We start from the raw sequence: 19,566 nt of genomic DNA on the forward strand, positions 1-19,566 counted from the left end.
GGTCCAGTAGTTAATTAATCTAATTTTAGTTAATTTAATCTTCTGTTAGTCCACTGTCTATGACAGGTAGGACCCACCTGTCTGGTTTGACTGGTCAGCCGACCTGTTGACCTGCTGACGTCAGCCTTACCTCATGCTGACGTCATAATTCATTTTTGCTAAATTCAAATAATTCTAGAAATTCAAATAATCTTTGAAAATTCATATCTTTTAAACCGTAACTCGGATGAAAATGTTTTCTACATGAAAGTTGCTCAGAACGACGAGACGAATCCGGATACGCAGTCCGTTCGTCCACCACACCTCCCTAACCTATCGAACTCGCAACTTTCCCCCTCCGGTCCGTCTGTCCGAAACGCGAAACATCGGGAATACTTTCCCGGATGTTCCCCCCCTTCGCCGGTACCACCTACTGTCGCGTTAGGACACACCTCGCACTGCTCATTGTCATGTCACGCATCGTCATGCTTATGTTTGCATTGTATTTACTGTTTCTTCCCCCTCTTCTCTCCGGTAGACTACGAGACCGACACTGCTGCTGCCCAGTTCGACTACGGAGTTGACGACCCCTCCTACTTGCCAGAGCAACCAGGCAAGCCCCCCCCCTTGATCACCAGATATCGCCTATTCTTCTCTATACTGCTTGCATTAGAGTAGTGTAGCATGTTACTGCTTTCCGATATCCTATCCTGATGCATAGCCTATCCTTGCTACTACTGTTGTTACCTTTACCTGCAATCCTACATGCTTAGTATAGGATGCTAGTTTTCCATCAGTGGCCCTACATTCTTGTCCGTCTGCTGTGCTATACTATCGGGCCGTGATCACCTGGGCGGTGATCACGGGTATATACTTATATACTATATACATGACACATGTGATGACTAAAGTCGGGTCGGCTCGTAGGAGTACCCGCGAGTGGATCTTTGTGGCGGAGCGACAGGGCAGGTTGAGACCGCCTAGGTGAGAGGTGGGCCTGGCCCTGGTCGGCGTTCGCGGTTACTTAACACGCTTAACGAGATCTTGGTATTTGATCTGAGTCTGGCCATTTGGTCTATACGCACTAACCATCTACGTGGGAGTAGTTATGGGTATCCCGACGTCGTGGTATCAGCCGAAGCTCTTTTGACGTCAGCAACTGAGTGGCGCGCGCCGCATTGGACCGTAAGCTCGCGCTTGTATTAAGGGGGCTAGGTCTGCTTCCGGCCGCGTACGCAACGTGCAGGTGTGCATAGGGCGATGGGCCCAGACCCCTGCGCGCATAGGTTTAGACCGGCGTGCTGACCTCTCTGTTGAGCCTAGGTGGGGCTGCGACGTGTTGATCTTACGAGGCCGGGCATGACCCAGAAAAGTGTGTCCGGCCAAATGGGATCGAGCGTGTTGGGTTATGTGGTGCACCCCTGCAGGGAAGTTTATCTATTCGAATAGCCGTGTCCCTCGGTAAAAGGACGACCCGGAGTTGTACCTTGACCTTATGACAACTAGAACTGGATACTGAATAAAATACACCCTTCCAAGTGCCAGATACAACCCGGTGATCGCTCTCTAACAGGGCGACGAGGAGGGGATCGCCGGGTAGGATTATGCTATGCGATGCTACTTGGAGGACTTCAATCTACTCTCTTCTACATGCTGCAAGATGGAGATGGCCAGAAGCGTAGTCTTCGACAGGACTAGCTATCCCCCTTTTATTCTGGCATTCTGCAGTTCAGTCCACTGATATGCCCCTTTACACATATACCCATGCATATGTAGTGTAGCTCCTTGCTTGCGAGTACTTTGGATGAGTACTCACGGTTGCTTCTCTCCCTCTTTTCCCCCTTTCCTTTCTATCTGGTTGTCGCAACCAGATGTTGGAGTCCAGGAGCCAGACGCCACCGTCGACGACGACACCTACGACACTGGAGGTGCCTACTACTACGTGCAGGCCGCTGACGACGACCAGGAGTAGTTAGGAGGATCCCAGGCAGGAGGCCTGTGCCTCGTTCGATCTGTATCCCAGTTTGTGCTAGCCTTCTTAAGGCAAACTTGTTTAACTTATGTCTGTACTCAGATATTGTTGCTTCCGCTGACTCTTCTATGATCGAGCACTTGTATTCAAGCCCTCGAGGCCCCTGGCTTGTATTATAATGCTTGTATGACTTATTTATGTTTTAGAGTTGTGTTGTGATATCTTCCCGTGAGTCCCTGATCTTGATCGTACACATTTGCGTGCATGATTAGTGTACGGTCAAATCGGGGGCGCACACATGTCTTGAAAAAAGATGAGAATGCTTCGTATAGCTCAGGCTGAGGAACTCATTGATGCATTGGAATTGGAAGAAGTGGAAACGGGGAGTGGGCTGAATCAGGAAATGGGTTTGGGAAGGCCATGTGATACATGTTGGGGCTCTCACTTCAAAACCGTGAACCATGTCATCTATATGTATGGTGCAATACAAAGAGTCCTCATCAAGATTGGAAAAGAGTACCATGGTGCGGAGGCGCAAGCGGCTCTAACCATATTGACACCATTTCGATCATTTGAGTTTGTTTTCATGGCACACTTGATGCAAGAAATATTTGGGTACACAAATGAGTTGAGTAGAGCTTTGCAAAAGCAAGACCAAGATATTGTTCATGCTATTGAGCTTGTTGATATCACAAAGTATCACTTGGAGGGTTTGAGGACTGATCCTGTATGGGATGATTTTCTCAAAAAGGTCACATCTTTTTGTACAAAGCATAAGATAAAAATTGTTGATATGGAGGGTCCTTACTTTCCCGCTGGCCGGCCTAGAAGGGGTTTCTTTAATGTGCAACAAATTACCATCGCTTCAAAGTTGATATGTATGTGAGTGTCATTGATAAGCAAATTAGTGAGTTGAATGGCAGAATTGATGAGGTAAACATAGATCTACTTTCTTGCATGGCAGCATTTTGTCCACTTCGTCTATTTGCTGCTTATGATCAAGAGAAAGTGGTTAGGCTTGCTACAAAGTTTTATGCTAATGATTTCACAAGTGATGAACTGGCAAGACTTCCATGTCAACTAAACATGTATGTTACTCATGTGCGTAGAGATGAAAGGTTTCAAAACTTGAAGAATCTGTGTGAGCTTTCAGTTATGCTTGTCGAGAAAAACAAGCATGAACAATACTATATTGTTTACAAGCTTCTTAAGTTGGTATTAATTCTGCCAGTAGCTACTGCTAGTGTTGAAAGGGTGTTCTCTTCAATGAACTATCTGAAGAATAAGCTAAGGAGCAAAATGGGTGACGATTACTTGAATAATTGTTTGGTTACATTTGTTGAAAGAGGATTCTTCAATCAAGTAAAGGATGAGGATGTCATCAATCTCTTCCAAAAAGACGATCGCAAAGTTATATTGTAAGATGGGATATCATCAATCTGTCAATCAAAAGGTACTGATGTCTTTATGTTTATGTATAATTTGTTGGAAATATGCCCTAGAGGCAATAATAAAATGGTTATTATTCTATTTCCTTGTTCATGATAATTGTCTGTTGTTCATGCTATAATTGTATTAACTGGAAACGTAATACATGTGTGAATACATAGACCACAACATGTCCCTAGTAAGCCTCTAGTTGACTAGCTCGTTGATCAATGGACATTGGATGTCATTGATAACGGGATCACATCATTAGGAGAATGATGTGATGGACAAGACCCAATCCTAAGCATAGCACAAGATCGTGTAGTTCGTTTTCTAGAGCTTTTCTAATGTCAAGTATCATTTCCTTAGACCATGAGATTGTGCAACTCCCGGATACCGTAGGAATGCTTTGGGTGTACCAAACGTCACAACATAACTGGATGGCTATAAAGGTGCACTACAGGTATCTCCGAAAGTGTCTGTTGGGTTGGCACGAATCGAGACTGGGATTTGTCATTCCGTATGACGGAGAGGTATCTCTGGGCCCACTCGGTAATGCATCATCATAATGAGCTCAATGTGACTAAGGAGTTAGCCACGGGATCATGCGTTACGGTATGAGTAAAGTGACTTGCCGGTAACGAGATTGAACAAGGTATTGGGATACCAGCGATCGAATCTCGGGCAAGTAACGTACCGATTGACAAAGGGAATTGTATACAGGATTGATTGAATCCTCGACATCGTGGTTCATCCGATGAGATCATCGTGGAACATGTGTGAGCCAACATGGGTATCCAGATCCCGTTGTTGGTTATTGACCGGAGAGTCGTCTCGGTCATGTCTGCATGTCTCCCGAACCCGTAGGGTCTACACACTTAAGGTTCGGTGACGCTAGAGTTGTAGAGATATTAGTATGCGGTTAACCGAAAGTTGTTCGGAGTCCCGGATGAGATCCCGGACGTCACGAGGAGTTCCGGAATGGTCCGGAGGTAAAGATTTATATATGGGAAGTCCTATTTTGGCCACCGGAAAATGTTCGGGATTTTTCGGTATTGTACCGGGAAGGTTCTAGAAGGTTCCGAAGTGGGGCCCACCTGCATGGGGGGACCCACATGAACGTGGGTAGTGGGGGCAAGGCCCCACACCCCTGGTCAAGGCGCACCAAGATCCCACCTTAGAAGGAATAAGATCATATCCCGAAGGGATAAGATCAAGATCCCTAAAAAAGGGGGATAACAATCGGTGGGGAAGGGAAATGATGGGATTTCTTTCCCCCACCTTTGCCAACGCCCCAATGGACTTGGAGGGCAAGAAACCAGCCCCCTCCACCCCTATATATAGTGGGGAGGCGCATGGGAGCAGCACCCCAAGCCCTGGCGCCTCCCTCCCTCCCGTGACACCTCTTCCTCCCCGCTTGCGCTTGGCGAAGCCCTGCCGGGATCCCGCTACTTCCACCACCACGCCGTCGTGCTGCTGGATCTCCATCAACTTCTCCTCCCCCCTTGCTGGATCAAGAAGGAGGAGACGTCCCCGCTCCGTACGTGTGTTGAACGCGGAGGTGCCGTCCGTTCGGCGCTAGGATCATCGGTGATTTGGATCACGACGAGTACGACTCCATCAACCCCGTTCTCTTGAACGCTTCCGCGCGCGATCTACAAGGGTATGTAGATGCACTCCCCTCTCTCTCGTTGCTAGATGACTCCATAGATTGATCTTGGTGATACGTAGAAATTTTTTAATTTCTGCTACGTTCCCCAACAGTGGCATCATGAGCCAGGTTTATGCGTAGATTCTATGCACGAGTAGAACACAAAGTAGTTGTGGGCGACGATTTGTTCAATTTGCTTACCGTTACTAGTCTTATCTTGATTCGGCGGCATTGTGGGATGAAGCGGCCCGGACCGACCTTACACGTACTCTTACGTGAGACAGGTTCCACCGACTGACATGCACTTGATGCATAAGGTGGCTAGCGGGTGTCTGTCTCTCCCACTTTAGTCGGATCGGATTCGATGAAAAGGGTCCTTATGAAGGGTAAATAGCAATTGGCATATCACCGTTGTGGCTTTTGCGTAGGTAAGAAACGTTCTTGCTAGAAACCCATAGCAGCCACGTAAAACATGCAACAACAATTAGAGGACGTCTAACTTGTTTTTGCAGGGTATGCTATGTGATGTGATATGGCCAAAAGGATGTGATGAATGATATATGTGATGTATGAGATTGATCATGTTCTTGTAATAGGAATCACGACTTGCATGTCGATGAGTATGACAACCGGCAGGAGCCATAGGAGTTGTCTTAATTTATTGTATGACCTGCGTGTCAATGAAAAACGCCATGTAATTACTTTACTTTATTGCTAACCGTTAGCCATAGTAGTAGAAGTAATAGTTGGCGAGACAACTTCATGAAGACACGATGATGGAGATCATGATGATGGAGATCATGGTGTCATGCCGGTGACGAAGGTGATCATGCCGCGCCTCGAAGATGGAGATCAAAAGGCGCAAGATGATATTGGCCATATCATGTCACTTTATGATTTGCATGTGATGTTTGTCATGTTTACATCTTATTTGCTTAGAACGACGGTAGCATAAATAAGATGATCCCTCACTAAAATTTCAAGAGATGTGTTCCCCCTAACTGTGCACCGTTGCGAAGGTTCGTTGTTTCGAAGCACCACGTGATGATCGGGTGTGATAGATTCTAACGTTCGCATACAACGGGTGTTGACGAGCCTAGCATGTACAGACATGGCCTCGGAACACAAGCAAAACACTTAGGTTGACTTGACGAGCCTAGCATGTACAGACATGGCCTCGGAACACAAGAGACCGAAAGGTCGAACATGAGTCGTATAGTAGATACGATCAACATGGAGATGTTCACCGATGATGACTAGTCCGTCTCACGTGATGATCGGACACGGCCTAGTCGATTCGGATCATGTATCACTTAGATGACTAGAGGGATGTCTATCTAAGTGGGAGTTCATTAAATAATCAGATGAACTTAATTATCATGAACATAGTCAAAAGGTCTTTGCAAATAATGTCGTAGCTTACGCTTTAGTTCTACTAAGATATGTTCCTAGAGAAAATTTAGTTGAAAGTTGATAGTAGCAATTATGCGGACTGGGTCCGTAAACTGAGGATTGTCCTCATTGCTGCACAGAAGGCTTATGTCCTTAATGCACCGCTCGGTGTGCTGAACCTCGAGCGTCGTTTGTGGATGTTGCGAACATCTGACATACACGTTTTGATGACTACGTGATAGTTCAGTGCGTAATGCTAACGGTTTAAAATTGTGGCACCAAAGACGGTTTTGAAACGTCGCAGAACATATGAGATGTTCCAAAGACTGAAATTGGGATTTCAGACTAGTGCCCACGTCAAGAGGTATGAGACCTCTGACAAGTTTCTTAAGCCTGCAAACTAAGGGAGAAAAGCTCAATCGTTGAGCATGTGCTCAGATTGTCTGAGTACTACAATCGCTTGAATCGAGTGGGAGTTAATCTTCCAGATGAGATAGTGATGGTTCTCCATAGTCACTGCCACCAAGCTATTAGAGCTTCGTGATGAACTATAACATATCAGGGATAGATATGATGATCCTTGAGCAACTCGCGATGTTTGACACCGCGAAAGTAGAAATCAAGAAGGAGCATCAATTGTTGATGGTTAGTAAAACCACTAGTTTCTAGAAGGGCAAGGGCAAGAAGGGATACTTCATGAAACGGCAAATCAGTTGCTGCTCTAGTGAAGAAACCCAAGGTTGAACCCAAACCCGAGACTAAGTGCTTCTGAAATGAGGGGAACGGTCACTGAAGCAGAACTACCCTAGATACTTCGTAGATGAGAAGGCTGGCAAGGTCGACAGAAGTATATTGGATATACATTATATTAATGTGTACTTTACTAGTACTCCTAGTAGCACCAGGGTATTAGATACCGGTTCGGTTGCTAAGTGTTAGTAACTCGAAATAAAAGCTGCGGAATAAACGGAGACTAGCTAAAGGTGAGATGACGATATGTGTTGGAAGTGTTTCCAAGGTTGATGTGATCAAGCATCGCATGCTCCCTCTACCATCGAGATTGGGGTTAAACCTGAATAATTATTATTTGGTGTTTGCGTTGAGCATAGACATGATTGGATTATGTTTATCGCAATACGGTTATTCATTAAAGGAGAATAATGGTTACTCTGTCTATTTGAATAATACCTTCAATGGTCTTGCACCTAAAATGAATGGTTTATTGAATCTCGATCGTAGTGATACACATGTTCATGCCAAAAGATATAAGATAGTAATGATAGTACCACATACTTGTGGCACTGCCACTTGAGTCATATTGGTATAAAACGCATGAAGAAGCTCCATGTTGATGGATCTTTGGACTCACTCGTTTTTGAAAAGATTGAGACATGCGAACCATGTCTATTAGTATATATGCATGAAGAAAGTCCATACAGATGGATCATTTGGACTCACTTGATTTTGAATCACTTGAGACATGCAAATCATACCACATGGGCAAGATGACTGAAAGGCCTCGTTTTCAGTAAGATGGAACAAGAAAGCAACTTGTTGGAAGTAATACATTTGATGTGTGCAGTCCAATGAGTGCTGAGGCACGCAGTGGATATCGTTATGTTCTTACTTCACAGATGATTTGAGTAGATGCTGAGAATATTTACTTGATGAAACACAAGTCTGAATTATTGAAAGGTTCAAGTAATTTCAGAGTGAAGTTGAAGATCGTCGTGACAAGAGGATAAAATGTCTGTGATATGATCATAGAGATGAATATCTGAGTTACGAGTTTGGCACACAATTAAGAAATTGTGGAAATTGTTTCACGACTAATACCGCCTGGAACACCATATTGTGATGGTGTGTCCGAACATCATAACTGCACCCTATTGGATATGGTGCATACCATGATGTCTCTTATCGAATTACAACTATCGTTTATGGGTTAGGCATTAGAGACAACCGCATTCACTTTAAATAGGGCACCACGCAATTCCGTTGAGACGACACCGTATGAACTATGGTTTAGAGAAACCTAAGCTGTCGTTTCTTAAAAGTTTGGGGCTGCGACGCTTATGTGAAAAAGTTTCAGGCTGATAAGCTCGAACCCAAAGCGGATAAATGCATCTTCATAGAATACCCAAAACAGTTGGGTATACCTCCTATTTCAGATCTGGAAGCAAAAGTGATTGTTTCTAGAAACGGGTCCTTTCTCGAGGAAAAGTTTCTCTCGAAAGAATTGAGTGGGAGGATGGTGGAGACTTGATGAGGTCATTGAACCGTCACTTCAACTAATGTGTAGCAGGGCACAGGAAGTTGTTCCTGTGGCACCTACACCAATTGAAGTGGAAGCTTATGATAGTGATCATGAAACTTCAGATCAAGTCACTACCAAACCTCATAGGACGACAAGGATGCGTACTACTTCAGAGTGGTACGTAATCCTGTCTTGGAAGTCATGTTGCTAGACAACAATGAACCTACGAGCTATGGAGAAGCGATGGTGGGCCCGGATTCCGACGAATGGCTCGAGGCCATAAAATCCGAGAGGATCCATGTATGAAAACAAAGTATAGACTTTGAAAGAACTACTTGATGGTCGTAAGGCTGTTGGGTACAGATGGATTTTAAAGGGAAGACAGACAATGATGGTAAGTGTCACCATTAAGAAAGCTCGACTTGTCGTTAAGATGTTTTCCGGCAAGTTCAAGGAGTTGACTGCGATGAGACTTTCTCACTCGTAGCGATGCTAAGAGTCTGTTAGAATTATATTAGCAGTTACTGCATTATTTATGAAATCTTGCAGATAGGATGTCAAAACATTGTTTCCTCGACGATTTTCTTGAGGAAAGGTTGTATGTGATACAACCAGAAGGTTTTGTCAATCCTGAAAGATGCTAACAAGTATGCAAAGCTCCAGCAATCCTTCTAAGGATTGGAGTAAGCATCTCGGAGTTGGAATGAACGCTTTGATGAGATGATCAAAGATTTTGGGTTTATACAAAGTTCATGAGAAACTTGTATTTCCAAAGAAGTGAGTGGGAGCACTATAGAATTTTTGATGAGTATATGTTGTTAACATATTGTTGATCAGAAATGATGTAGAATTTCTGGAAAGCATCCAGGGTTATTTGAAAAGTGTTTTTAATGGAAAACCTGGATTAAGCTACTTGAACATTGAGCATCAAGATCTATAAGGATAGATCAAAAACGCTTAATAGTACTTTCAAATGAATACATACCGTGACAAGATTTTGAAGGAGTTCAAAATAGATCAGCAAAGAAGGAGTTCTTGGCTGTGTTACAAGGTGTGAGTATTGAGTAAGACTCAAGACCTGACCACGGCAGAAGAAAGAGAAAGGACGAAGGTCGTCCCCTATGCTTTAGACGTAGGCTCTACAATATGCTATGCTGTGTACCGCACCTGAAGTGTGCCTTGCCATGAGTTAGTCAAGGGGTACAATAGTGATCCAGGAAGGGATCACATGACAGCGGTCGAACTTATCCTTAGTATCTAGTGGACTAAGGAATTTTCTCGATTATGGAGGTGGAAAGGGGGTTCGTCGTAAAGGGTTACGTCGATGCAAACTTTGACACTAATCCGGATGACTCTGAGTAGTGAACCGGATTCGTATAGTAGAGCAGTTATTTGGAATAGCTCCAAGTAGCGCGTGGTAGCTGCATCTACAAGATGACATAGAGATTTGTAAAGCACACACGGATCTGAATGTTGCAGACCCGTTGACTAAAACCTCTCTCGTAAGCATAACATGATCAAACCCTAGAACTCATTGAGTGTTAATCACATGGTGATGTGAACTAGATTATTGACTCTAGTAAACTCTTGGGTATTAGTCACATGGCGATGTGAACTTTGAGTGTTAATCACATGGTGATGTGAACTAGATTATTGACTCTAGTGCAAGTGGGAGACTGTTGGAAATATGCCCTAGAGGCAATAATAAAATGGTTATTATTGTATTTCCTTGTTCATGATAATTGTCTGTTGTTCATGCTATAATTGTATTAACTGGAAACCGTAATACATGTGTGAATACATAGACCACAACATGTCCCTAGTAAGCCTCTAGTTGACTAGCTCGTTGATCAATAGATGGTTATGGTTTCCTGACCATGGACATTGGATGTCATTGATAACGGGATCACATCATTAGGAGAATGATGTGATGGACAAGACCCAATCCTAAGCATAGCACAAGATCGTGTAGTTCGTTTGCTAGAGCTTTTCTAATGTCAAGTATCATTTCCTTAGACCATGAGATTGTGCAACTCCCGGATACCGTAGGAATGCTTTGGGTGTACCAAACGTCACAACGTAACTGGGTGGCTATAAAGGTGCACTACAGGTATCTCCGAAAGTGTCTGTTGGGTTGGCACGAATCGAGACTGGGATTTGTCACTCCGTATGACGGAGAGGTATCTCTGGGCCCACTCGGTAATGCATCATCATAATGAGCTCAATGTGACTAAGGAGTTAGCCACGGGATCATGCGTTACGGTACGAGTAAAGTGACTTGCCGGTAACGAGATTGAACAAGGTATTGGGATACCGACGATCGAATCTCGGGCAAGTAACGTACCGATTGACAAAGGGAATTGTATACGGGATTGATTGAATCCTCGACATCGTGGTTCATCCGATGAGATCATCGTGGAACATGTGGGAGCCAACATGGGTATCCAGATCCCGCTGTTGGTTATTGACCGGAGAGTCGTCTCGGTCATGTCTGCATGTCTCCCGAACCCGGGTCTACACACTTAAGGTTCGGTGACGCTAGAGTTGTAGAGATATTAGTATGCGGTTAACCGAAAGTTGTTCGGAGTCCCGGATGAGATCCCGGACGTCACGAGGAGTTCCGGAATGGTCCGGAGGTAAAGATTTATATATGGGAAGTCCTATTTTGGCCACCGGAAAATGTTCGGGATTTTTCGGTATTGTACCGGGAAGGTTCTAGAAGGTTCCGAAGTGGGGCCCACCTGCATGGGGGGACCCACATGAACGTGGGTAGTGGGGGCAAGGCCCCACACCCCTGGTCAAGGCGCACCAAGATCCCACCTTAGAAGGAAATATCCAAGGAATCAAGATCCCTAAAAAAGGGGGATAACAATCGGTGGGGAAGGGAAATGATGGGATTTCTTTCCCCCACCTTTGCCAACGCCCCAATGGACTTGGAGGGCAAGAAACCAGCCCCCTCCACCCCTATATATAGTGGGGAGGCGCATGGGAGCAGCACCCAAGCCCTGGCGCCTCCCTCCCTCCCGTGACACCTCTTCCTCCCCGCTTGCGCTTGGCGAAGCCCTGCCGGGATCCCGCTACTTCCACCACCACGCCGTCGTGCTGTTGAATCTCCATCAACTTCTCCTCCCCCCTTGCTGGATCAAGAAGGAGGAGACGTCCCCGCTCCGTACGTGTGTTGAACGCGGAGGTGCCGTCCTTTCGGCGCTAGGGTCATCGGTGATTTGGATCACGACGAGTACGACTCCATCAACCCCGTTCTCTTGAACGCTTCCGCGCGCGATCTACAAGGGTATGTAGATGCACTCCCCTCTCTCTCATTGCTAGATGACTCCATAGATTGTTTTTGTGATGCGTAGAATTTTTTTTAATTTCTGCAACGATCTCCAACATAATTAGTATGGTTTGATGCATTAAAAAAATTAGTACTGTCGTACTGGTGTCTTTATAGTACATTTAGAGTAATTTTTTTTTGTCAATGAATACCCAGCCTCAAAATCCTGGGGCCGCCAGTGGCCATGATGACATCATCATTCCCCTGCTCGCTGACGATTTGTCCCTCCATGAACTGGTGCTACTCGAGGAGCCACAGGTTGTGCCCATGCTCCTCCTGCAGCATCTCCAATGTGGCGCCTCTTTTCGAAAGGACAACTGAAGCGGTCGCACAAGAGAGGGAAGCATGCACGGGGGTGGCTTTTGAGTTGGACCCCTTGTCAGACGCGGACAGGGTAGACCTCCGGACTCCCGCAAAGTCACCTGATTTGCATCCAGTTTGTGGGAAACGAACGCACGGGCACGTCTGCGGACAAATATGGATCCGCGTTGAATGGCAAAGTGTGTCCGGGCAACTCATTTGGACGTTTGCTCGCGGGCTATGTGAAGGTCCGCACTGGAGACGACTTTACAAAACAAATACATATTGCCTAATCCAGTCTTGGTCACGTGACACATATTTGAGGTGGTTTTCAGCAGATGATGCACACATCGTCCCTGACAGGCCGACGTCTAATCGTGCCATCAGATGGGAACCTGCCTGAGCAGATTTGCCTTCGAGGGCTCGAGGCCTCGAGCACTGCCGCGTAAGTGCAAAAGCTGCGCTCAAAGCCAGATAGATGAGCTAAATTCCTTGTGAAACGAAAGCCAGATCTATCTCTACTGGCTAGGGAACACATTATGCCGGCGAACTTTGGCTGTGAGGCACGATTTTGTTGTCGGGAAAATGTAGGCGGCAAGGTGCAGAGTGGCTAAAGCAAAGGAAGCAACATTATTCTGCCACGGAACTCGGTGACGCGGCGCATGTGGGTGGTCTTCGCTTTGCTGGCCGGAGGTAACACGACGGCCGCCGCCGACGCCGACCCGTGCCCCATGCGATGCACGAAGGGTTGTCGAGGACCCGATCAAACGCATCGATGGACGCCCGCCTTCACAGAAATCCTCGTTTGTCAAGTGGTTTCAGTGCATTCAGCTTGCGGGTGAGGCTGCTGGTGGTGATCACGCGCGCATGATACCATAATCATTTGAGAAGGGCAGGGCACGTACGATCTCCTCTCAGCTGCTACCGTACCAGGTGGTGGTAAAAGCAGAGTGGCAGCTGCTCGTGCCGGTCTGTTGGAGTGGTGGTTGGATCGGATCGGATCGGTCGAGGAGGAGGCCACCGCATGCCGTGCGTCCGGCCGGCCGACCGTGCTAGTGTTTGCAAACGCAAGTAACATCGGGGAGCCAATAATGGGTACTTACAGGGAAGAAGAAGATCTGAATCAGCAACTGGTTGCCTCGAGAGCTACTGGTGGGTAGCCACTCTGAAGTGGCCGGCTCCACCTCCAGGCGCGGCGCATGCATGCAGCCACCGGCCGACGCCGGGCGTGGCACATGGGGTGTGCGTCCGATGCGGTGGTGGTTGGATCCGAATTGAACCACCGATCGATCATCGATCCAGTGTTCAACTGCAGACGCACTGAACTTTTCAGCTTGGTTGTATTCCAGGATAACCCCACAACCCAACAGGACTGGAGCCCAGTCTACACCGAGGCCCAACAACCAAAACCCAACAGCTCTGCCTAGCAGCCATTTCTTCTGCTTTTAGCCCAGCCCACATCCTTCCGGCTTTACCCGCAGCTCGCCCGCAACCACCGCTCGCCGGTTCGCCGCCAGGCTAGCCAGCACCGCACCGCATAGCCTGCCCCCCCGCCGCTCCCTACCAGGCCCGCCATTGCCGTCTGTCTCACCTCCTACCCCGTAGTTCCTGCGCCGTCCTCCTCCCCGTCGCTGTCTCGAGGCGTCCGTCGTCCGCCGACCACGACAACGGTGGAGGTGCGCCACCGACGCGGCGACTCCAACCAGTGAACCCGAGCACGCACCTCACACTATTCTCCCCCCGTTCTTGACCCCTTCCTTGCCATAAGCAAAACCCACCTCCCCCTCCTCGCCGGTATGGCCTGCTCCCACCTCGCCGTGGCCTCTGCACCGGCGGCCACCGGCACTGCGTTGCGTTCTGTGGCGACGTCCCCCACCGCCGGTTTCGCGCGCCTTCCCGCGACTCGCCGTACGAAGCGCTCCATGTTTTATGCCTCCATTTCGACGCGGGTCTACCGTATCTTGCATTGATTGGATCCCCTCCCTCAACCCCCGCAGGTCCTGAGAAAGGCTTGTTGGCCCTCAGGGGTAGGAGGGCCGTGAAGCCGGTGGTCGCTGCCGCCGGGTCGACCGCACCGGCACCAGCGTCCGTCCCGTCAACGGTGAAGAAGCCCATCATCGTTATCGACAACTACGATAGCTTTACCTACAACCTGTGCCAGGTATATGGTTTCACAGGTAGTGGTTAAAGTCATGAATTCTGTTATAATTTAACTTTGTTTCGCCTGTGTTGGTTGCACTAAGATCAAATAATTTTATAGGTGATTGTTTGGAGATCTTACATGAATGTGTTTCTACATTTGACAAAGTAACATATATCTGCTAAATATTTTGTACATTTGAGAAGTAACAAGAATCTGCCACAGATGATGTTAATATCTAGTAGTTTGTCCCAAACAATGTTGACAGTCGATGATAACTGATTGGCAACCAAAGTCGCAAGAGAAATTTTATTAAAAGTACAAAGTTGGATCCTCGGAACTATTAAACGATTTTCCATTTCAAAGTATGCCCTTTCTGTGTAGCACTCTTGTCTGGAACATCCAAATTAGAATCAAGAATGTATGATTTGGTTAGGTTCCGTGTTTCTTTGAGTGGAGTATCTTCAAGTGCTTACTGACTTCTTTTTGAAGTATTTGTCATTTAGAATGGTTCAGAAAATCTTCTACCAAAACAGACGTACACAACGATATAACATGTATCACTTAAACTGGATCGCTTAAGTAGACAAAATTGACTTGTTAAAGGTTATGTTAATATGTAACAGGAACCACAAAAGTATATTATTGGGAAATATTACCTGTGTATATCTTGATTAGGTTACCCATGTAAGCATGACAAGTATACATTTATGGGTGGTAGTGATATGTATTTAATTTTTTTATTTGTTGCGAAGAACCATTCCTGGAAATAATGTGTTTGCATGTCTTGAGCATGTTATCTCTTGCAATTGCTGAAGAAAAAATGTAGCAAGGACTAAGGAGCGATACAACATATAAAGCAACAATTGTTTTTGAAGGGACATATATAGGAACAATTTGTTTAGATTGATGTGAGAATAATATGACCAATGGGAATTTTTTTTCTTCAGAAGCACATGCTTATGAGATGGTTAAGTTTATTTTTGTACCTTTATATTAATATGGCATGAACACATGCTATGAGAATACAAGTCTTGCTGAAATTGAGTGTTTGATACAGTATATGGGGGAGCTTGGAGTACATTTTGAGGTGTACCGTAATGATGAACTTACCATAGAGGATGTAAAGAGGTATAGTTCTGTGGGCACATGTTCAATTACGATTTATTTTCTGTCTGATCCATCTAAAGGGATTATACATATTACAACTTTGCTGATAATGTTCCTTTTAAAAAATCTCTTCTAGGATGAAGCCACGAGGAATACTTATTTCTCCGGGGCCTGGTAAGTTTCTCTTATTGAATCTCATAACAATTTTATATTTCAGAGCTTAATAATTACATTCATATTTCTTTAGGTGAACCACAAGATTCAGGTATATCATTGCAGACTGTTCTAGAACTCGGCCCAACCATTCCTATATTCGGAGTTTGCATGGGTCTGCAGTGCATTGGAGAGGCTTTTGGAGGTTAGATTTATCTCTGTGGACAGAAGGTTTTCCATCACCTGTTCTTCGCTTGCTGAAGTTTTTTCTAACAGGAAAGATTATTCGCGTTCCTTCTGGTGTGATGCATGGAAAAAGCTCCCCAGTTCACTATGATGAAGTTTTAGGAAAGGCCATATTTGAGGGATTGTCAAAGTATGATTTCTCAACAGTTCAGTAAATCCCATGGTTCTAGCTTACATTACATAACAGTCAACTGACAGTCTGACACCGGTATTGCAAACATTAAATTACACACATCTCATGATTGCTTCTGTTTTTTTATGATAGTTAGGAATTACGAATGCTGTTGGGATCTGTTTACCTGTTTAGAGCACTTGTTTTTGTCTTGAGAAATTCTGTAGCATGTGCCATGCAATGGCAAGTGAAAATTTCAACATATTCAGTTAGTATTGATGATAGAATTTTAGTCTGGGGTAGCTTTTTTTTATCAGGGAATAAGCTCTGTTTGTTTCCTTGTTCAGTCTGGCACTTGTCCAAAGTGAGCCTTTTGATTTGACATGATCCTCGATCACTTGCATGGACAGCCCTTTTACCGCTGCAAGATATCATAGCTTGGTCATTGAGAAGGAAAGCTTCCCACACGACGAACTGGAAATCACGGCATGGACTGAAGATGGACTTATCATGGCCGCCCGCCACAAGAAGTACAAGCATATCCAGGTAGGAGTATTTCTTGACTCCATGCTTCACGCCGTGGTTGTCATGGTACTAACTGATAGATATGATGTAACTCTTTCAGGGGGTCCAGTTCCACCCAGAGAGTATCATCACCCCTGAAGGCAAGAGAATCATCCTCAACTTTGCGAGATACGTCGAGGAGTTTGAGAAGCAGACCTCGGGGACTCGGTAGGGAACTAGAGTAATCGAGAAGTAGGGCACTTAGGGGAACTAGATAGATGCTATTGTCGGGAACGGGCCTAAGCCAAGAAGCAGATTCATTCAGAGATAAGGAACAAGTGAAAAGAGCTTTCCGTTGCCATTCGTTTGGTTCATTGTAATAATAATATCAACTTTGTGCATCGTGGTGGCTCTTTGTCAGCGATAAATCAGTGGAAGGTGAGGCTGTTTTAACATCTTGGACTGGCTCATGGTGAGGCTGTTTTAACCAATAATCAGTGGAAGGTGAGGCTGTTTTAACCAATAATCGTCGCCTGAGGACGAACCGGCGTAAAAATCGGAGGCACATGGCTGTCGTCCTCGAGAACGACGATGCCTCCCTCGTCGCTCGCGGCCACGGCGCAGAGCGGCGGACCGTTCGTAGGCGCGGCACTGGCGCTCTAGCTCAGTCCACGCCCACTTCAGGGCCGCCGCGTCGTCGAGCTCCTGCTCCGTCTTCACGGGGGCGAGCGTCGACTCCGTCTTCGGCTTGACGAAGCGGGGAAGAGCCGAGGAGGAGGCGCACCCCCCGCCCTCGTTGATGACGATGCCAGCCCTGCGGGTGCGCCGGCCGAGCGGCGTCTCCGCTGCGGGCTCGGCCTTGACGCTGAGCACCGCCGGCGAGCCGGAGGAGTGGGCGGAGGAGCGGGAGGAGGAAGACGAGGAGGAGCCGAACCTCCTGGGCATCCATTGGCCGGCGCGGGGGGGGGGGGGGGTCGGCGCGGCGGCCGTGGAAGGGTATGCCATCGGCGGGTTGTTGCCGCCCTCGAGGTGCTGGAGGACGGCGTGGAGCGTGCGGCCGGGGGCGCCCCACCACAGGTGCCACCCCTCGCTGTTCTTGGAGCCCCGCACCACCTGCGCCCCGTTGGTGGAGGCCAGCCGCTGCGCCTGCCGGTGCCGAAAGTACGCCGCCCACGCCTCGTGGTTGCCGGCGGCGTATTGCGGGAGGGCCCGCAACTCCGGCGTTAGCGAGGCCCGCACGAGGTCCACCTCCTCGGCAAAGTAGTCGGCGCGGACGGTGACTTCGGGCAGCGGGGGAATGGGGACGCCGCCGGCGCTGAGCCTCCACCCCCCTCCCGGCCCGGCGCGCATGTCGGGCGGCGCCGGGATGTTGGCCTGGAATAGGAGGTACGCCTCCCATTCCTGCAGCGTGCGGCGGTCGAAGCCATTCGTCGCCGCCCCATCGCCGGGGAACCGCTCCGCCATCGAGGGAGAGAGGAGAGTCGGGGGGGGGGGGGAGTGTTCGGCGGACAGAAAGCTCGGCGGCGCACGGGGAGAGAGAGGAAGAGCTCGACAGGGTGCAGCCTCCAGAGAGGGGAGGCGCTTTACATAGCGGCCGGGGGGTAGGCGCCGCGCCGCGTCATGTGTACGCGTGGCGGGAAGTGTTGCGTCGCCGCACCGCGCCGCCCTCGCCGCCCGTGTGGAATCAATGGAAGGCTGATTGGCGGGCAGCCTTGGCATTGATTCCCCGCGGGAAACCGAGGCGTTGTGAGGACGACAAGGCAAGTGTCGCTAACGCGACGGGCCCGCGGTGAGTTCGCGCCAAAATCGCTCGCCCCGGCGCTCCCAGTCGCCACCCAGCGCGCCGGGTTCGGTCTGGGTCCGCCGGCCCAAATTTCGGCCCAACTCGGCAAAAAACGGTATCCTGGGCATGGCTGGACCGATTTTCACACGCCGGCGCTAAAAAAATGTATGAAAAGAGGGAGGGCATGTTGAGGGCGCGCCTGCACATGCTCTTAGCGCCAAGACGGCAGACAAGACAAGTCCTCTGCCTGTCCGATGTCCGGCGCGACGAGGAAGAGACAAGCGCGCCGGAGCGGAGGCATCACATTCACAGGCGTACTGTGGCCCGGCCAGGGATACGATTGCCTTTGCCAAGTCATCACCCATCCACTCTTCGGCTTGTCGGGCATCACAAGCACGATGCACTAGTGTACGCCGTGAAACGGAAGTAGACAGTACTCTACGACTAGTACCAACGCCTGCGTCGACTGTTCCGCGCTGCATAAACAAACCTCTACCGCATCGAACCAACACGAAGCCAGCTAGTGTATCGGATCTAGCTAGCATCTAACAGTACTAGAAGCTATCGCGCGCTTTGCTGCGCCGTTCCTCTCTTGTTTGTCTAATTATCCGTGGATGTAAAACTGGTCGCTGGGTTGCGGGCATTAGTTATGCTAGACTCAGCGTTTCTTCTTGCAATGGTTTTTGTTGGATTTACAGTTTGGACGCGAGAACAAAGACAATGTTAATTACATACGACACGTGATTTCAATGAAATTCACACAAACATCGACCATCAAGATAATTGACCATGCCATCCCATCCACCCCCTCCCTTCCCCACCTTGACGGCGCATAGTGTACCAATACGGGGTTGCTTTTGGATTCTTATAGAGTCCAATAGCACTTCCCTGTCTGCTAATTTATATATTGGGCCGGTCCATTAATATGTGTTGACCAGCTTTGGTTTTTTTTAATTTTTTTACTCCCCCTGTCCTGATTTGCTTGTCACAGAAATGGATAGTCTGCCACAAGTAATTTGGGAAGGAGGGAGTATTTATTTGCTTTTTTTAGCTTAATTTCTAAAAACAACTAAATATGTAAGTAATTTCATAAGGTATCTTAGAAAATGTTTATATATTTTTTAAATGTGTTGGTACATTTTAAAATATATTCATGTTTCATAAAGTGTTCACATGATATGTTCACACGTTTTAAAAAACGATCA

General features: G+C 47.4%; 1 protein-coding gene across 1 annotated transcript; it reads left to right on the top strand.

Annotated features, from left to right (window-relative positions):
- Positions 1–13,759: 13,759 nt before the first annotated feature.
- LOC123076906 (anthranilate synthase beta subunit 1, chloroplastic) lies at positions 13,760–16,979 on the top strand. Its single transcript, XM_044499058.1, has 8 exons — positions 13,760–14,221; positions 14,311–14,474; positions 15,514–15,584; positions 15,700–15,737; positions 15,811–15,921; positions 15,993–16,092; positions 16,485–16,620; positions 16,700–16,979. The coding sequence occupies exons 1-8, from the start codon at positions 14,110–14,112 to the stop codon at positions 16,808–16,810; spliced, it is 843 nt and encodes a 280-aa protein (XP_044354993.1). The 5' UTR covers positions 13,760–14,109; the 3' UTR covers positions 16,811–16,979.
- The last annotated feature ends 2,587 nt before the right edge of the window (positions 16,980–19,566 follow it).

Source organism: Triticum aestivum, chromosome 3D (assembly GCF_018294505.1).
Source record: "Triticum aestivum cultivar Chinese Spring chromosome 3D, IWGSC CS RefSeq v2.1, whole genome shotgun sequence".
NCBI classification, from domain to species: domain Eukaryota; kingdom Viridiplantae; phylum Streptophyta; class Magnoliopsida; order Poales; family Poaceae; genus Triticum; species Triticum aestivum.